Here is a 17,414-nt window from a genome sequence, read left to right as displayed (position 1 = left end):
AATTCCTGATATCCCCTTGGGTTCTTGCCTGATATTTAAAATATATAATACAATATAAAATGGTCAGAGACTGTAAACACTGCAAGAGATTTTCAGAGACTAAGGACATAAGGCAGGTGTGGGTGGAGAAAGGTACATGTTATATGAATCCACTAGAGATTAGTGTTCTTGTGGCAAATGAATGCTCCTTCTTCAGAACTCTTCAGCCCTGGGGCCACAAGTTGGGCACTGGGGGTTTTCAACTGATGAAGACACTTTGGTTGTTCTGGATTACTTTACTAAAACCAATTTGCTAGGGAAACCAAGTCAAAGGTGAAGAGTCAAAAGTGCGTTTTTAATTTTTTTAACAATATCATTTTTTATGATGTCAAATAATTAATAAAAAAGTTTGGACTCTTTACCTTTGGCTTGCTGCCCCTTGTATATTGGTTTGAAACTCTTCTTTGGGACTGACTGGAGGGGATCCCTGTTTTTTTTTTTTTTCATGAGCAACTGTAATAGAGCCAGTGAGCTCAATTAATTAGTGTACATCCTTTATCCCTAACTAACGAGCATACAAAGTTCCACAGACACTTGGATACGTTTCTCTGGGCTTCTTTCCATTAGTACTTTCTTGGGTTAGGTTACATCAGTACTTTCTTCAAAATATCCAAAGTAAAATATAAAAAAGACATCTACAATTATTTGCTTTTTAATGAAAAATGAAATTTTCACACATTGCATAGGCTTTTAATATGTTTGTTGTCAAGCATTTCCCAGAATTCCTGTAATCATTGTTAGTTTTGCAAGTGATCGATAAAAAATTGAAATGGAAAACAAAAAGTCTTTCAAAATCAGCACAGAGGTACACAAGCCAGATAAGACCAATGTGGAAAATACATTCAGTTGATTAGTCTGTTGTTTCCAATAAACATGGTCTGAAAATAACATTAAGTCTGCTTTTCCTACAGATAATTCATCATTATAAAACATTTCTTTTTTTCTGGCTAAAATGTACAGTTTAGGAAATATGGACAATGTAAAAACAGTATTGCAATTTTCTTTAAATTTATAAACAAACCACACGCCCATACTTGACAATGTCACATCATACATATAGAAACAATGCAGTGATACCAGTGTAAACATGCCCTTGGATTTATAATATATTGCACAGGAAAAAATGAACTGAAGTCTACATTGGGCCAAATTAGCCTTTCACCTGGTGTATAGCCATGCTGCTAGCACAAGGACAGATGCGTTCTTCCACACAAGCTGGACAACAATATGGAGTCAATGTCAGTTTAACTGTTATTTTTATATTTGAGACATTTGTATATGCAGCTTCTATACTGATCCTGGGCACCTTTCACTGTTCATCCTTTAAATCATAAATTTTGGTGACTGTGCCATTCTTGAGACCTATTAACACAACACAAACACAACATTGGAGCCCTGGAGTATGGGGAGATCTTTGTGCCCCCAAAATGCATTGGATGTTTTATGTTTTCTTGTTATGAAATAACAAATATATTAAAGATTCTGGAGATAATACAGTATCTCACCAATGGAATCCACAAGGCATGGATGAACCCATCATATACTTTAACATGCTAGAATCCAATATTGGAAAAGCAGATTTGGGAAAATCTATTTTTTTTTAATCCCATTATAAGGAGAAAAAATGCAGTAGATTCAAGCAGCTACACAGAAAAGTGTTTTTATATCCTAGTGCAAGTTGATTTGCAACCAGCATGGGGCATATATGGTGCAATGTAGGGAAGATATGACATAATGATGACATCAGATGCCAGTCCTTTGGTGCAATTTCACTGGTGCCCAAGATGTCTCATTGGTTTGCGCTTTATGTTTTTTACTTGGTTTTTGGTAAAGGAAGCATGTAAAGCCCAAAAAAGGTGGTTTTAAATGTGTACTAATTGTAATGTTTAGTAACAAATGTGTTGAACGTTAAGCATAGGGTTGTAGCACCCACTGCTTCTGTCAAATATGATATGTGTGCTTGATTGCTGACTCTATGAATAGCAAAGATGCAGTATATTATACTTTTCAGGCATCTGGCAGGTCATAAAGAGGTATGCCTAAGTTCTTCTGCTCCACTGGCACAAATGTGAAACAACATACAGTACACAATTTTAAGACGATGTTGGCAAAATATCTAAATTATCATTCTTGGTTGGATGCCACCAACCATACAATCAACAAACATACAATACACAGGGTGCCTGAAGCAGTTCTGTGAGCAAAACCCAATTTGTATCTGTTCATAGCAAAGTCTTGGAGGTATGAGTGTAACTACAATCTTACCTAAAACGGCCCCTTCACTGTGAATCAGCAACAAGCACACATAAAGTCATTCATTTTTCATTGCACATATTCTATAATAAGATCTGACTTTTAGAACATTCACACAACTGTATAAAATACCAAAACATCTATACTTAGTTTCTAGAAAGTATGGCAGAGGAAATAGGGATTTGTGCTTCACCTGATAAAGTATTGCCCACAGTTTTTTTCTAAGACACTTTCATATAAGCAGTCACTCAATGCCGCACTCCCTTCTCAGTGATGCATTTGCGTTCTGTTCTAACATGGAGTCAATCCCGTATCGTTCACAGAACAGTAGTGGTTTTAGATTTGGTTGTAGACTTGTACAATCCCACAGGTACAGTAATTCAGGCACTGCCTTCAGTTATGTTTTCATGAGACCTCAGTTTTAAGTCTGTAAAGTTTTCATCTTTTGTGTCCCAGCACAATTGCTTAGAACCTGGAAAAATTCATGTGAAACCTTTTCTGAGATCTTTTCAAGGGGTTGGTTCAGAACCACTTGGAACCAACTCAGCATCTGATTGATGCGGTACATTCAAGAAGGCATCTTTTTGGTAGAAAAATAACTTTCCATATTGCAGTCTGAAAGAATTTATCAATTCATGCTTCAGAAGCCTTGTTTGTTAACTTTTCTGTGTCATCCGTTACGTCTTCCTGCGGTGGTCTGGCCCGGTCGAAAAATCCACACTGGAAAGAAAAAAAAAATCAGATTTTAGGAATTCTGTAACATTTATAAACATAGATGCAAATTGAGTATGAAGTGGTTGAAAATAAGCACATCTACTGTATATGAGTTACAAGCTTCTTGCATGTGCACGGGAAAGTTTGAGAAACAACTACGAATGCTTGTTCGTGACAGTGAGCATGAAATCATTAAATCATCCCTAATTGGACATAATTGCCATAATAAAACTTTGAGAAGTGTTTTACCAGTTTGCCACTCTATAGAAAATGAGAAAAAAGTATCATCTTTAGATACACCATACCCTTCATTGAAATATTGTCTGAAAGGGGCATGAATATTTTAACCATTTGTGGATATTGAGCATGCAACACACCCAAAAAAACTTCAAAGTACATAAGGCATATGTGGTACGCCTTCTGCCAAGCTGCTGCTTCCCCACTGCTCTTGAAGGGAAATGCTTCCCCATTGCTCCTGAAGGGAAATGCTTCCCCATTGCTCTTGCTGGCAACTCCCAGCTGTCAAAATGACATCCATGAGTTGTTGTGTATATACAGCAGCTACTACAACAGCTGCTGTCATATGGACTTTCTGACATAGGGGGTTATTTATGAAAGGCAAATCCCCTTTGCACTACAAGTGCACTTGAAAGTGCACATGGAAGTGCAGTAACTCTAAATCTAAGGAGTAGGTCTGAAAGCAGGGGAAGCTCTGCCGTATTTACCATCCAATCATGTGCAAACTAAAATGCTGTTTTTTATTTACCTTGCATGTACCCCTCGGCTTTATATCAACTTTACTTCCAAGTGCACTTTCAAGTGCACTTGCAGTGCACTTGTAGTCCAAACTGGATTTGCCTTTAGTAAATAACCCCCATAGTGTTTATTATAAACACTGTTGAGATGTAGGATTAACAGATACAAATGAAGATTATTGTTATTTTTGTATTTTCTTTGTTCTATTCATCTGCACATCAAAGGGATGGGCATTGTCCGACATATGATTTCAGTTAAAGCTATTTGACAAGTAAAAAAAAAAATGTATTCCTATTAACCTTAGTTTACCCTAATCAACCCTAATTAACAAATTCTTCCACTTTTCCCATTAGCTACCATTTTCCTGCTGTTTTTTTAATTATGTGTTTCTAATCATTAATATTTCAACTTATTTTTTTTTTTTTGTTTTGCTCATTATTTTAATAGTATCTAATTAAAATAAATAAAGCCTTTATTATAAAAAAAAAACTTTATTTGTAAATAACTTTGCAATGCTTTGTACTAGAATGATGCAATTTGCATCATTGTGAAATAAAAATATAGAATTACTATAAATACTTCTTTGTCTACAGATTGCAAAAGACAAAAACATGCCTGGTCAGTCTCCCATTCCCTCTCCTTCTCTTTCACCTCCCGCCCCCTTTTTACTTTTTTTCATCTCCTTTTTAATTTTTTTTCCTTATTACTCTTACTCCTATTCCATTTCTGTTTAGTTTAGTTTTTCTTGCCTGATATAAAAAATATGATCTTATGCAATTTGTCATTTTATTTCCATTGTATTCTTTTATTTGTAATACTTTACTTTTTAAAGGCAATATAAATGATTGTACTAAAAAATAAAGTCCATTCTTCATTTTTGTCTTAAGTAATGACAAAGTTATTGCTTTATACCAGGGGTAGGCAACCCCCGGCACTGGTTCCGCAAGCGGCATTCAAAGCCTCTTTTGCCAGCACTCGACTCCCTCCCCATCAGCAGAGCAGCGCAGGGAAGTGTCAGTTCAGAATTTCCACACATTGTAAAAGATGGGAAACGTTGTTTGGTCCTCTAACTTTGTTGAAGCTGCGATCATCATCTTTTGTGATGGGAAGAGAATGAGTACAGTTTTGCTAGGGGGGCGGTCCCTGTTTCCAGGAGGAGGAGGACTGTCATTGGCCACTGCTGAAGCCAATCACAGTTCTGCTAGCCCCACCAACCATCTGGAGGAAGATGACTCGCTTGGTTGCCACTACCAATCTCAGAAAGAAGGGATTTCACCGATCAGGTGACAGTTTGTGGAATTACGGTTGAGCTTCTGGGAACTTTGTTGAAATTATTCCTGAACCTTTGCATCACTTACTACAGAACCCCAACACTCTGTGTCCCTTTAAGCCCTTTAAGCCACAGCCAGTATTCAGCGCAATGAAAATCACACTCAACCACTTATTCTCAGCTGTGGGGGCACAACTTATGATCTTGCACACAGGCCCACTGCTTTCAGAAAATGCCCCTGACCTGATTTAGTCATTGAGCATCCATTCCACATGCTTGTATTTGACATCACATACATCACATACAAGCACGTGGGCTGGATGCGAGAGGTGGATCAGCAGGATGAGTGTGCCAGGTAGATGTGTCTCATCTCTGCTTCCTTCCTCCACTCTGCATATCAGACAGATCATAGATGAGAAGAGGGTATAGAGGTGGAGCAGCTGAGGAGGGTACAGCCGTGGGGAAAATGAGCTGGAGGGGTTCAGAGGTAGAACAGAAGAGCAGGAGGGTACAGCGGTGGGTCAGATGTGCAGGGAGGTACAGTGGTGGAAGAGATTTGAAGGGGGTTCAGCAGTGGAACAGAAAAGCAGGGGGGTACAGTGATGGGCCAGATGAGCAGGAGGGGGTCAGTATTGGGCCAGATGAGCAGGGGGGTTTAATGTTGGGGCAGAAAAGCAGGGGGGTAGAGCAGTGGGGCAGATGTGAAAGGAGGTGTATTGGTGGGGCAGATGAGCAGGGGGTTACAGTGGTGGGACAGGAGAGCAGGGGGAACAGTGGTGGGGCAGGAGAGCATTGGGAACAGAGGTGGGGCAGAAGAGTGGGGGGGTACAGAGGTTAGACAGATGTGCAGGAGGTACATTGGTGTAGCAGATGAGCTGGAAGGTTCTGTGTTAGGACAGATGAGAAGATGATTCAGTAGTGAGACAGAAGAGCATGGAGATATGGCAGTGGAGCAGATGTGCAGGAAGGAACAGTGGTGGGGCAGATAAGAAAAAGGGTACATTGATGGTGAAGATGAGCAGGGGGGTTTACAGTGGTGAGACAGAAGAGCAAAGGGGTACAGTGGTGGGTCAGATGTGCAGGAGGTTTCAGTGGTGGGAGGGATGAGAAAGGGGGTTTAGCAGGGGGATAGAAAAGCAGGGGGGTACAGTGATGTGATAGATGAGCAGGGGGGTTCAGTGTTGGGCAAGCAGGGGATTACAGTTGTGGGATAGATGAGCAGGGGGGTTCAGTGTTGGGGCAGAGGAGAAAGGTGGTACATTGGTGGGACAGATGAGCAGGGGGTTACAGCAGTGGGGCAGAGGAGCAGGGGGTACAAAGGTGGGGCAGATGTGCAGAGGGGTGTAGAGGAGAAAGGAGGTACATCGGTGGAACACATGAGCAGGGGGTTACAGTGGTGGGCCAGAAGAGCAGCGGGAACAGAGGTAGGACAGATGTGCAGGATGTACAGACGTGGGGCAGATGAGAAAAGGGGTTACAGTGGTGGGACAGATGAAAAGATGATTCAGTGGTGGAGCAGATGTGCATGGAGGTATAGTGATGGGGCAGATGAGAAGAGGGGAACATTGGTGGGGCAGATGAACAGGGTGTTACAGTGGTAGGACAGAAGAGCAGGGTGGGGCAGATGTACAGGGGGTTACAGTGGTGGGGTAGATGTGCAGGGTAGTACAGTGGTGGGGCAAGTGTGCAGGGGTCTACAGTGGTGGGGCAGATGTGCAGGGGGTTACAGTGGTGGGGCAGATGAGAAAGGGGGCACATTGGTAGGGCAGATGAGAAAGGGCGTACATTGGTGGCACGGATGATCAGGGTGGTAGAGTGGCGGAGCAGATGAGCAGGGGTACAGTGGTGGGGCAGATGAGCAGGGGGGTACAGTGGTGGGGCAGATGTGCAGGGTAGTACAGTGGTGGGGCTGATGTGCAGGGTAGTACAGTGGTGGGGCAGATGTGCAGGGTAGTACATTGGTGGGTCAGATGTACAGTGGTGGAGCAGATGAGCAGGGGGGGCAGTGATCTGAAGTGTGGAGTTGCAGGAATTGGGGGTGATCTGAAGCGTGAGAGTGCAGGATATTACTTTCTCACTGCTAAAGTAGTTTACAGCATTTCCTTTATAAAAATATTTTTTGTGATTGAAAGTGTGAAGTTGATATTTTTTGTTATAAAATCGGCATGCTCAATTTCTTTAAAAACATTTTTTGGCACACTGTACTTAAAAGGTTGCCTACCCCTGCTTTATACGAAAGGCCCACAGCAGAAAAGTAAGACTTGTTTTGGTCCATATGATGTGTACAGATGTGAGAACTGAAGTGATTAAAACTAATGTAAAAAAACAAAAACAAATTGGACACTGATAATCAGAAGAAAACCAGCTGGTCTTCAAAGAAAAAGGTTAAAAGTAGATGTTTTTAAAATAAAAATTATATAAAAGACTAGAAAACGTGGCACATTCTTGTATACCTGTTAATCCAATACTTAAAATGAAAGGGGGACTTTTGTTTTCTCTTAATATTTGATGGATGTAGCAGGTTTTTACTCCTGAGTTTTGGCAGTATATTTGTCTGTGATGTTATGTTCCTATAATCTTGCAAATTCATTATATGAAAGGAACATTCCTCGGGAAATATGTTTTCCTTAATCCCCCTGCGCTTGTATAGCGTTATAATTGAAAGTCAAAACAATGTATTTTATTACAAAGTGCAATGAGGCACGATTACTGCTATACGGTTGTAGCGTCTGAAGAATTTCAACTTTATTTTGGCAAATGGAGACATATAGGAAACTCAATCAGCAGTAAAGTTACTGTGTTGGAGAAAAATAGCCATATTATGACCCCCCCCCACAATATAAAGAAACAGACATAAATGATCCCGAAACGTAACCAGTGGTAAAGTTGGTTTGTTGTGAAATAACAACATACCTATGTAACCAATATCACAATATGGAGAAATAGACATTGTGGCTATGCCAAACAATCACATCAATGGTTTCTAGAAAAAGAGGGAAAGGGGTAGAAACTCGATTGTGTTTTTATTGCTACCTATGTTCCTGTTGGAGGGATCCCCCCCCCCCCCCCCACTTCCTGTCCATTCTAGATATCATACAGAACAGGAAGTAGGAATAAATCTTACTAAAGGGGAACAACATCTATAAGGTGATTTGATTGTGTCACCAGTTCAATAGACTCCAGGTGAGGGGTGTCAGACAGTACAGGTTATATTGGCGAATCTACCTACTGGAGACACAAACAGCGAAAATAACCTGGAAGACTGTAAATTACAATTTCATTGCGTCAAAAGGCACAAAAAAGTATTAACATCCTAGTCCCACCCACAGCTTTGTGGATTCAAAGCACTGCCTCTGCTGCTGAGACCCTCTCACTGTGAGCTGCAGTGTCTGGAAGGGGGAGCTTGTAAGACACAAATGAAGGAGGAATTGGCTCAGGGAAGGTAAAGGAATTTCATTTGGTTTACTTTATGAGGCCTGTGCATCACATACTGTAGTTTAGTCTGTCGTATAGGATCTTTTCGTTGTATTTTAAAGTTATTGTTATTTAAAAAAAAACAAAAAAACAAAACAAACTTGTTATACTCATCTCCTGGAGCCTGGATCCTCCTCTTCTCAGGTCTCTCTTCTCTGCTCCTGGCCCCTCGTTCCTGTCAAGTGCCCCACAGCCAGCAGCTTGCTATGGGGGCACCTGAGCCAAGTGACAGCTCTGTGTGTTCATTCAGACACGGAGCCCTGACCCGCCCCCGCTCCGCTTCCTCACTCCAGATTGGCTAACTGACTTTGATTGACAGCTGCAGGTGCCAATAGCGCTGTTGCTGTGTCTCAGCCAATCAGGAGGAGAGTCCTGGACGGCTAAGACATTTGTGGACATCGCTGGAGAGAGATGGGGCTCAGGTGAGTAATTAGGGGGGTGCTGGGGAGGCTGCATAATGCATTAAAATAAAAAACCAAACCTTCTGCCTTTACAACTCCTTTACGCTCTGGTGTTGGACAAAATGCGGCAGAGTGGGAGAGTCCAGGCAGAGCCATCAAGATCAATAAAGTTGTTTGTAAATCCTGGAGGTGGGTGTGCACCATTACTGTTTTATCAAGTTATGTAATCTTGTAAAGAACTGGAGTTATTTTTTGACAGCCACTTTTCAAGGCAGATCTGATGCTGCAATTGTTTATCATAGTTATATAACAGAATTCTTACCTTCCACATTACAAGTGTAAGTATGGCTAGAACCAGTAATCCCAGCAATATGGCAAGTATGATAACCCACAGAGGTATGGCGAATGAGACATTCGGAGTGGCCCAAATCACTGATGTCTTTATCTAAATGAAACAAAAGAAAAGTAAAATGCCATCATCCATATATCTTTCATATCTCACAGACAGTCTGTTTCCACTTTCCTACACTTAACTTAAACAGAAACATTGGTGGAGTTTGTAAAAACCTCTACAAACATGATTCTTAAAGTACTTCTTCTGCATATATCTGTAATTTATACAAGGTCTTGGAAGACCCTCAAAAACCCCAAACATGCTAACGTACTTTTGTATCTTGATGAATGGATATAAACCTCCCTAATGCTTAGAGAACAAGAATCTTTAAGCCAATGCACAGCTCTCTAGGAAATCATAAATCTTTTATATCTGATGGCTGAAAGGTTAAACATACATTTTAGTGCACTTCAATGAAAAATACATTTACATTACCACAATGAGTTGAGCTGTCAAAGCTCTGAAACTATGCCAATAAAGTTAAGATGATGCTTGCTTGCCTTGGCTTAGTGGCAATATAGAATATGGATAAGTCATTGATTTTAAACACAAAGAATGTATACAGATGGTATAAATGTTTACACCTTGAAAAGCGAATACCATGGTGATTATGATCCACATGACTCACAAATAATTCATACAAGCTAGGACTCTTGGGTGGTTCAGTGGATATGCAGTTGGTTAAAGGATCCAGACCAGTCACCATTGGTGTACCACAAGGCTTTGTACCAGTTCTATTTTAATCTGTATGTAAGTGATATAACTGAAGATTTGGTGGGTAAGGTATGTATTTTTGCTGATAACACAAAGGTGTGCAATAGGTTTGATATCCCTGGAGGTGTCTATTACATGGAACATAATTCGGCATTGCTGGATACTCGGACAAAGCAGTGGAAACTTCAGTTCAATGCTTACAAATGTAAAATAATGCACCTAGAGAAATCAATCCCTCAATAAAGTACAATATTGGGGGGTACCACATTGGCCAGAACTACAGAGGAAAAGATTTGGGGGTACTTTTCTCAGATGATTGCAAAATGAGCAAAGAAAATGATCATTCTGTGGGAAAAGTGAATAGAATTCTAGAATGCATCACTAGAGGGATCACTAGCAGGAGGAAGGAGGTCCTGATCCCTCTATATAGATCTTTAGTGAGACTTCATTTAGAATACTTTGTCCAGTTCTGAACATCTTATTTACATGAAGATATTGATAGGATAGAACAAGTCCAGAGATGGGTAACAAAAATGGGAAAAGGTTTGAGGGATAAAACATATCAGGAGAAATTGCATGAAACTTAATATGTGCAGTTTGGAGGAAAGAACGGAAAGGGGAGACATGATTGAAACCTTTAAATACTGTACATTAAGGTTGTGAATAAGGTTCAGGAAGGCAGTATCTTTTTTTTTCTTTTTTTTTTTTGAGGTATGCAGTAAAACATTACAGAATGACATGGCAAACCATAGTTAATGACATCCGTTAATAGAAATGTAAAAAACATGAACAAAGAATTTATAGATATCAATAAACTACCAGACAAGATTCCAGCACTTCCGTATAAGGTGTCTATAACCTTCAAGCCATAGCCACATACCGTAGCCATACAGCAAGTATATCCTACATCGTTGGTAGGAAGCATATAGCAAAACAAATGACATGCCATACCTCAAACTAGCAGGAGGAAAGTTCTAAACTAATCTTAAAAAGTATTAATTTACCAAATGAGTAATGCTTGGAATATACTTCCAATAGTGGTAGTGAGTTAAGAGCAACTGGATTTAAACATGCTTGGGATGAACACAGAACTGCACTCAGACAAAAAAGTAAAAAAGACCACAAAAAAACAACACATACACACACTTTTTTTTCTGCCATCATTCTTCGAAAATTAGATGTAAGTACAGTAATAAAGTAATAAAAAGGGAATCTTTGGTTTGATGGGGAATCATAACCAACAGACCCTTTCATGGTTAGGAAAGTTTTCGGTGTCTAAAGAAAGTATATCTTGTCAAGTGTGACAAAGTGCTCCATTGATTAGTTGGACCTGGTAAAAGTTGATTATTTCTAAAGGTGATGGTTAGGTGTGAAAGACCTTTTTTACACCTTTCAGCATTAGCTTCCTTTGCACCCTTGATATTCGCTCATTTGACATCTCAGAGCCCCAAATTAGGATGGCGCTGGATTCTTCCCTCTATCATACAGTTAATAATCTGACTGATGTCTGAATGGTGAAGTATCTCCATTTGGGGCCACCTGCCCAACATATCTTATTAAGATTGGCCCTGGAGATAAATTCCCCTTTGCCTTCACGGCCAGGTCTACTAGTCATCCTTTAATGATAAGTGACAGAGGAGCTTACAAACAACAAAACAGATGATATGCTAATTGCAGCAGTTTCTGATCTGCCCCACTGTAATATGCTGCGTTTGTAGAGTGGGGTGACAACACACAGGACATTATTTTTTTTTTTATCCTTTGCTGTTATGTCATTTTACAGGTTGAAATGCTTTGAGAACGTGAAAATGACAAGCTTGTGTTTCTCTATCTCTTAATTATAATCATGATAATACAGGTTCAATTCTCTAGCAGAAGCAGCTGACAGCACTGATATATGAGTGTCAGCTGCTCAAAACTGCTTGTTCACCATATGGTAATGTCATGTGTACGGCCAGGTGGCAGGTAGATCGCTCAAGCAATATAGCAACTTCCAGGTCTCTCTACGTGAGAAAACATCTAGTGTGCCATAAAATGGGAATGTTAAAAGAGAAAGCAGCCAGAGGAACATCGTTCACCTTTCCCTGGACACTAGCAGGTCTCGGCCCTTCCTTCATGGAAGGAAGTCTTGACTTCCCCTGACAATGGGCTGGTCATAAATTGTGAGCTATGAACCCGCTCAGTCCTGCTCAAACAGGGCAAACCACATGTTCTGCTATTTCATTAGCAGGTTTAAGAGTGTTTTTTAGGACAAGTCTATGTAACGTAGTCTACCACTTCAATCTCTTATATACTTCTATTTAATGTATGTGAATCATTTACATAGAGCTGCTTTATTGCACAATGCTTTGGAAAGTACATAGAACTGTTTACATTAGTTCTGTTCCTAGTTAATTTACAATCAAATGTATCTACAATGATCACGCAGACACACAAACACAAACACACACACACACAGAGTCAATTTGGTCAGAAAACAATAGACCCATTACATAGACAGAGGGAGAAATGTATAATTGCTGTATTGCAATATCTGGGAGGTAAAGATATGTTTAAAGGGTTAGTTTACCTTTACTGAAAAAATGAAAAGGTGAACTAACACCAGACAACCTCCCCACCGCTCTACGCACCTACAGGGTTGCCAAGCTGTCAGCACTCCCACAGTCGATCCAGTGGTCCAGAAATTTAAAATGCACATGGAGTGTTGAACTCCATGAAGCATAGTAAAGTGTGGAGGCGGCATTTAATGGCCTTCTCAGATCCTAACACTAAAAATACTGTTGATAACTCCCAACTTATGTCCCAAATCCTGTCGGATTTTACATGTGATTTTTGCTAGCGGCTATTATAACTTCTAGCAGTAATCACTGTGTTCTCCCAGCAGGAACGGCTCCCCCTGCTGGGAGAACACAATAGCTCCATAGGAGGCATTCCCCCATTAGCACTGTCTGTGTTGATGGGGGAATCAAGCAATTTTCTTTCCTGCAATCTTTAAAATGCCCACTCTTCTCCCTCTTCCCCATGCAGCACTTTCACGACAGACTAGATTGATTCACAAAGATGGTGCTAGCCAATCAGAATCGATCTGATCTGTCTGAGAAGTGCTGCATGGTGAAGAGGGAGAAGAGCAGGGATTTTAAATCCCTGAACCACTGGAGCAGCTGTGGCGGTGCAGACAGCTTGGGAAAAGGGAGGTAAGGACATTGGGGACAATACACTTGTATTTAAAAAAGGCAATGCTCAAACTGGAGTACCAATAAATTTGAGTAAGGAGTTGAGAAATCTGTTCTCAGGCTCCTTGTGTCTTCCAATCACTTATACAAAGTAATTTTTAACCAAGGCTACTTGGCCAAAACGCATATGCTGTTTTATCCTGTAATCACCTTGTAGCAAATAAAGATTTGTGCGTTTGGATGTTTCGGTTTGCTGGCTGGCTATCTTCGTTACTAAGTATAGTGGGGACCAGGGGAGCGGGTAGGTTGTCCGGTGTTAGTTCACCTTTAAATTTTTTCTGTAAAATGTGAACTAATACTTTAATAGCATTGTGAGATGTAGGGTTTTGGGCCATGTTTAGGCATTTCACGGTGGAGCGGTTCCCACTATTACTATAGTTATTTATTTTATTTATTTCTTACAGGTACTTATTTCAGTTTATGCAGCTCTTTACATATATATTGTACATTTACATCAGCCCCTGACCTCAAGGAGCTTACAATAAGGGCCTCTAACTCACATTCATACATACATATTCTAGGGCCAATTAAGACAGTAGCCAGTTAACCTACAAGGATGTCTTTAGAGTTTGGGAGGAAACCAGAGTACCTGGAGGAAACCCATGCAGGTACAGCAAGAACATGTTAATTCCATGCAGGTAGTGCCGTGGTTGGGATTTGAACCAATGGATTGGCCCTAATGCTACTAGGTGGAAGTGCTAACCACTTGGCACTTTGCTGCCCATAAAAATGATATCTTGTGCAAAGAGGTACTGTAATTACTTTTGTACTGTAAAAGAGGAAAGCTGAACAGTTGTCAAATAAATGTAAAAAAATAAAATGTAAAAAACAAAACAAAAAAAACAAATAGCTATTATAAAATCACTGGTAGCTCTACATAAGCCAACCCTGGGGAGCTTCAGAGTACTTTTAACGAATCATGGATCTTTACTGGCTTGGTTCCAGTCATGAGTTTAAATGATAATTTACTTATACAATATTTTAAAGCTGCAGTGGTGATTATATAAAAAAACAAATAGGATGATGAACCTGTTCAATTATATACCTGGACACCAAAGTAAACTCAGCCTTTGCTCATTAAAGTCCTCATTGTGCGCCCTGAACGGAGGCTAGAAAATTCAGCGGTAAACAGCTTGAGGCTACAAAAAGAGCTTTCTATTATAAACAAGATTCTGAAAATATTTGTTTTAGAGTTTAAATACGGCACATGCCAAATGTCACATATCGCAGAACCGGCTCCTATTTTTTCCATTTAATTATAAACTTGTACTCCAAAGGTCCAAGAACCGCTTCACTACCTTAAATACTGTAAACAGATGTCATGAATATTAATTGCCAAGAGCTCTGTCTTTCTGTTTTTCTAACAATCATTTCCAACAACTTCATCCTAAATCATTATTGCTGTTATTACAAGTGTTTGCTCAATCGTCCAGCAGGGAAGTTTTTAACTAAGCTTGAAACAGTGCAGTTTATGAGGAGAAACATAATGGTGGTATAAAACATAAATTGAGCAGTGGTTTTACAGTCTGAGTAAATGTCCTGAGTGAACAGTGCACCAGTTTAACATATTTGCTTAAATTTCAAGCCCATGGAATGTTGAACAACTGCACGAAGCATAGTAAAGTGCAGAGGCGGCATTTAATAGCCTTCTCAGATCCTAACACTGAAACACTCTTGATAACTCCCAACTTATGTCCCAAATCCTGTTGGATTTTACATTTGATTATTGCTAGCGGCTATTATAGCTGCTAGCAGTAATCACTGTGTTCTCCCATCGGGGATGGCTCCCCCTGCCGGGAGAACACAATAGCTCCGTAGGAGGGATTCCCCTATACGCCCTGTCTGTGTTGATGGCAGAATCAAGCAAAGGTTGCAGGAAAGAAAATTGCTTGATTCACCCATCAACACAGACAGTGCTTATAGGGGAATCCCTCCTACGGAGCTATTGTGTTCTCCCAGCGGGGCAGTCCCCGCTGGAAGAACACAGTGATTACTGCTAGCAGGTATAATAGCCACTAGCAATAATCAAATGTAAAATCTGACAGGAATTGGGACATAAGTTGGGAGATATGAAGAGTATTTCAGTGTTAGGATTTGAGAAGGCCATTAAATTCTGCCTCCACACTTTACTATACTTCGTGCACTTGTTCAACACTCCATGTGCTTGAAATTGAAGCAAATATGTTAAGAAAATTGCTCCATCTATGGCTAGCTTTAAAGAGATAAAGTAGGAAGGCAAAGAACACACCTCTGCTGCATACCTGTACTCTGATATGCAGACCAAGTAGAAATAATACTTGATAAATGATTGGTTAAACCCACAGGATATTATTTTCAATACTACTTTTAATTTATACTGGCTTTCCAAAATGAAAATGTGATAATGGAGTTTGGATAAAAGCTTTAGTGCAATATAACTTTTGTTTAAAGAGTTTTTTTTTTTTATTGAGGTCTATACACCAGACCAGAAAGAAGAACAATAAATAAAAAAAGAGGGTCAGAGAGAGAGATATGGGTCCAAAAGTAGAACGATCCCTCAAAATGAGCGACAGTGCAGAGATATACCATTGGTTCCACCTAGTGCTATATCATCCCAAGGTTATGGCACCCTGGTAAAATGGTTTGAGTATCACAGCCAGAACTCCAATGTCTCCTGTGTGCACCCCTGGGCAAAAAGTCCAAGGAGACCTCTCTTTAGCAGCATTGTGTGGCACTTCTTGGGTTTGCCCCAGCAGTAACAGCTGACAAAAATGCAACCAGACAAGACCATATTCTGTAAGTAGGCAGAGTCACAACATAGAGGGTAGGCAGTAGCAAGAACACAGGATTAAGAAGCCCAAGCAGTGACCCCTGGTATCATCCCTTCTAAGGCACTCTCTTTAAAGCACCTAACAGACTTTTTAACTTAAGGCTTTGTGACATCATAGTCATGTTGGCACTCATTTGCTTCGTAGCACCAAATTTAAATCAGCATATGTAGTAGGTGCATTGGCTATAACAAAGTGACCAAGCCAAGGAGGAAGACGCTAACATAGACTCTGGCTGCAAGCACGGAGGACCTCCAGCTACCCACAGGTGGTGAACGTGGCTGTTTCCTTACATGAGAAACTGTATTTAACAAATAGGATTAAAAAAAATAAAAATAAAACTATGGTGCAATGCAACATCATCTTTTTGATGCAGAACTACTGGCTTACTTAGGATTTTGGGGTGCAAAGAAAACAGATGATGAATTCTGTCCAAAAAAGTGAAGCAGACATTCCTAGAGTACACACATGTTGTACTCAGTTCATGGGCCTCCATCTAAAGCCAGATCAATCTTGGGGGGGATTTACCCAACAAATAAAAAATTACATTAGATATTGCCACCTTATTTATATTACTCATTTATACAGCGCTGTATAATTTTTCTTTCTCAAAGAATGTTAAAGGATAACTGAAAAAATAAACACATGACACCTTAGGCTGTACTATGCCTACCCAAGTACTAACCTTTAGAAGAGATGAATGGGCTACTCGTCTCTGCATAACTTACCAGAGAGTGACCCAGCTCATTGATCTCTACTGCTGGTACTCACACATGCATGTCTACTTATATGATTGAAAACCTTACTAAAACCGTGTTTAGTACTTACTGCTATGTTGGCTGCTGGAAGTTTTGCTGGCTGAATGTTGTACGGCATCTTCTTGACTTCAAATGATACATTTGCTGTCAATGCGTAATGATCATTCTTCCTCTGCAATGGAAATATATTAAATTACTAAAGTTATATTTCAGTATTAAAGTGAAAGTCTGGTGTATTTTCAGTAGCTCCACCATATGAACAATTACTGCAGTGTTTAGCTCAAGCAGATCTAACGCCAATCACTAAAATCTCATAAGCTTCAGCATGGTAATGTTATTTTAAAAATTAATTTAAATCTTCATCTTGTATTAAAAAATAACTGGTGATCCTGCACAGGTGTGTTGCTGGCCAGGTCACCAGGTGTAAACAGAAGGAAGTCCAGCAGGAAGTCCCCCTGCCATTTTTTACTTACTAATACTTTAAAAGGGACAGTGCATCATCAAAATACGGCCCCCAACGAAAGCCAGTCAATATTAATTATTAGGCTCTAGGAACTGTACTCTCTACCATTTCCAGGGGTACCCCCACAATTAAAAAGCA

The 17,414-nt window shown here is 40.0% G+C and overlaps 1 protein-coding gene across 1 annotated transcript in view; it reads right to left on the bottom strand.

Annotated features, from left to right (window-relative positions):
• Positions 1-675: 675 nt before the first annotated feature.
• Positions 676-17,414, bottom strand: part of ITGA8 (integrin subunit alpha 8) — a 236,120-nt gene continuing 219,381 nt past the window's right edge. Inside the window, exons 28-30 of the mRNA XM_077490849.1 lie at positions 16,884-16,985; positions 9,230-9,352; positions 676-3,012 (exon numbers count right to left, since the gene is read on the bottom strand). Of these exons, the coding sequence (XP_077346975.1) occupies positions 2,926-3,012; positions 9,230-9,352; positions 16,884-16,985 (312 nt within the window). The 3' untranslated portion in view covers positions 676-2,925. The remainder of the gene's footprint in view (positions 3,013-9,229; positions 9,353-16,883; positions 16,986-17,414) is intronic.

This window comes from Lithobates pipiens, unplaced genomic scaffold, assembly GCF_037356315.1.
Source record: "Lithobates pipiens isolate NorthernLeopardFrog02 unplaced genomic scaffold, aLitPip1_a1.2 Scaffold_19, whole genome shotgun sequence".
NCBI classification, from domain to species: domain Eukaryota; kingdom Metazoa; phylum Chordata; class Amphibia; order Anura; family Ranidae; genus Lithobates; species Lithobates pipiens.
This window is presented reverse-complemented; position numbering and strand designations above follow the sequence as displayed.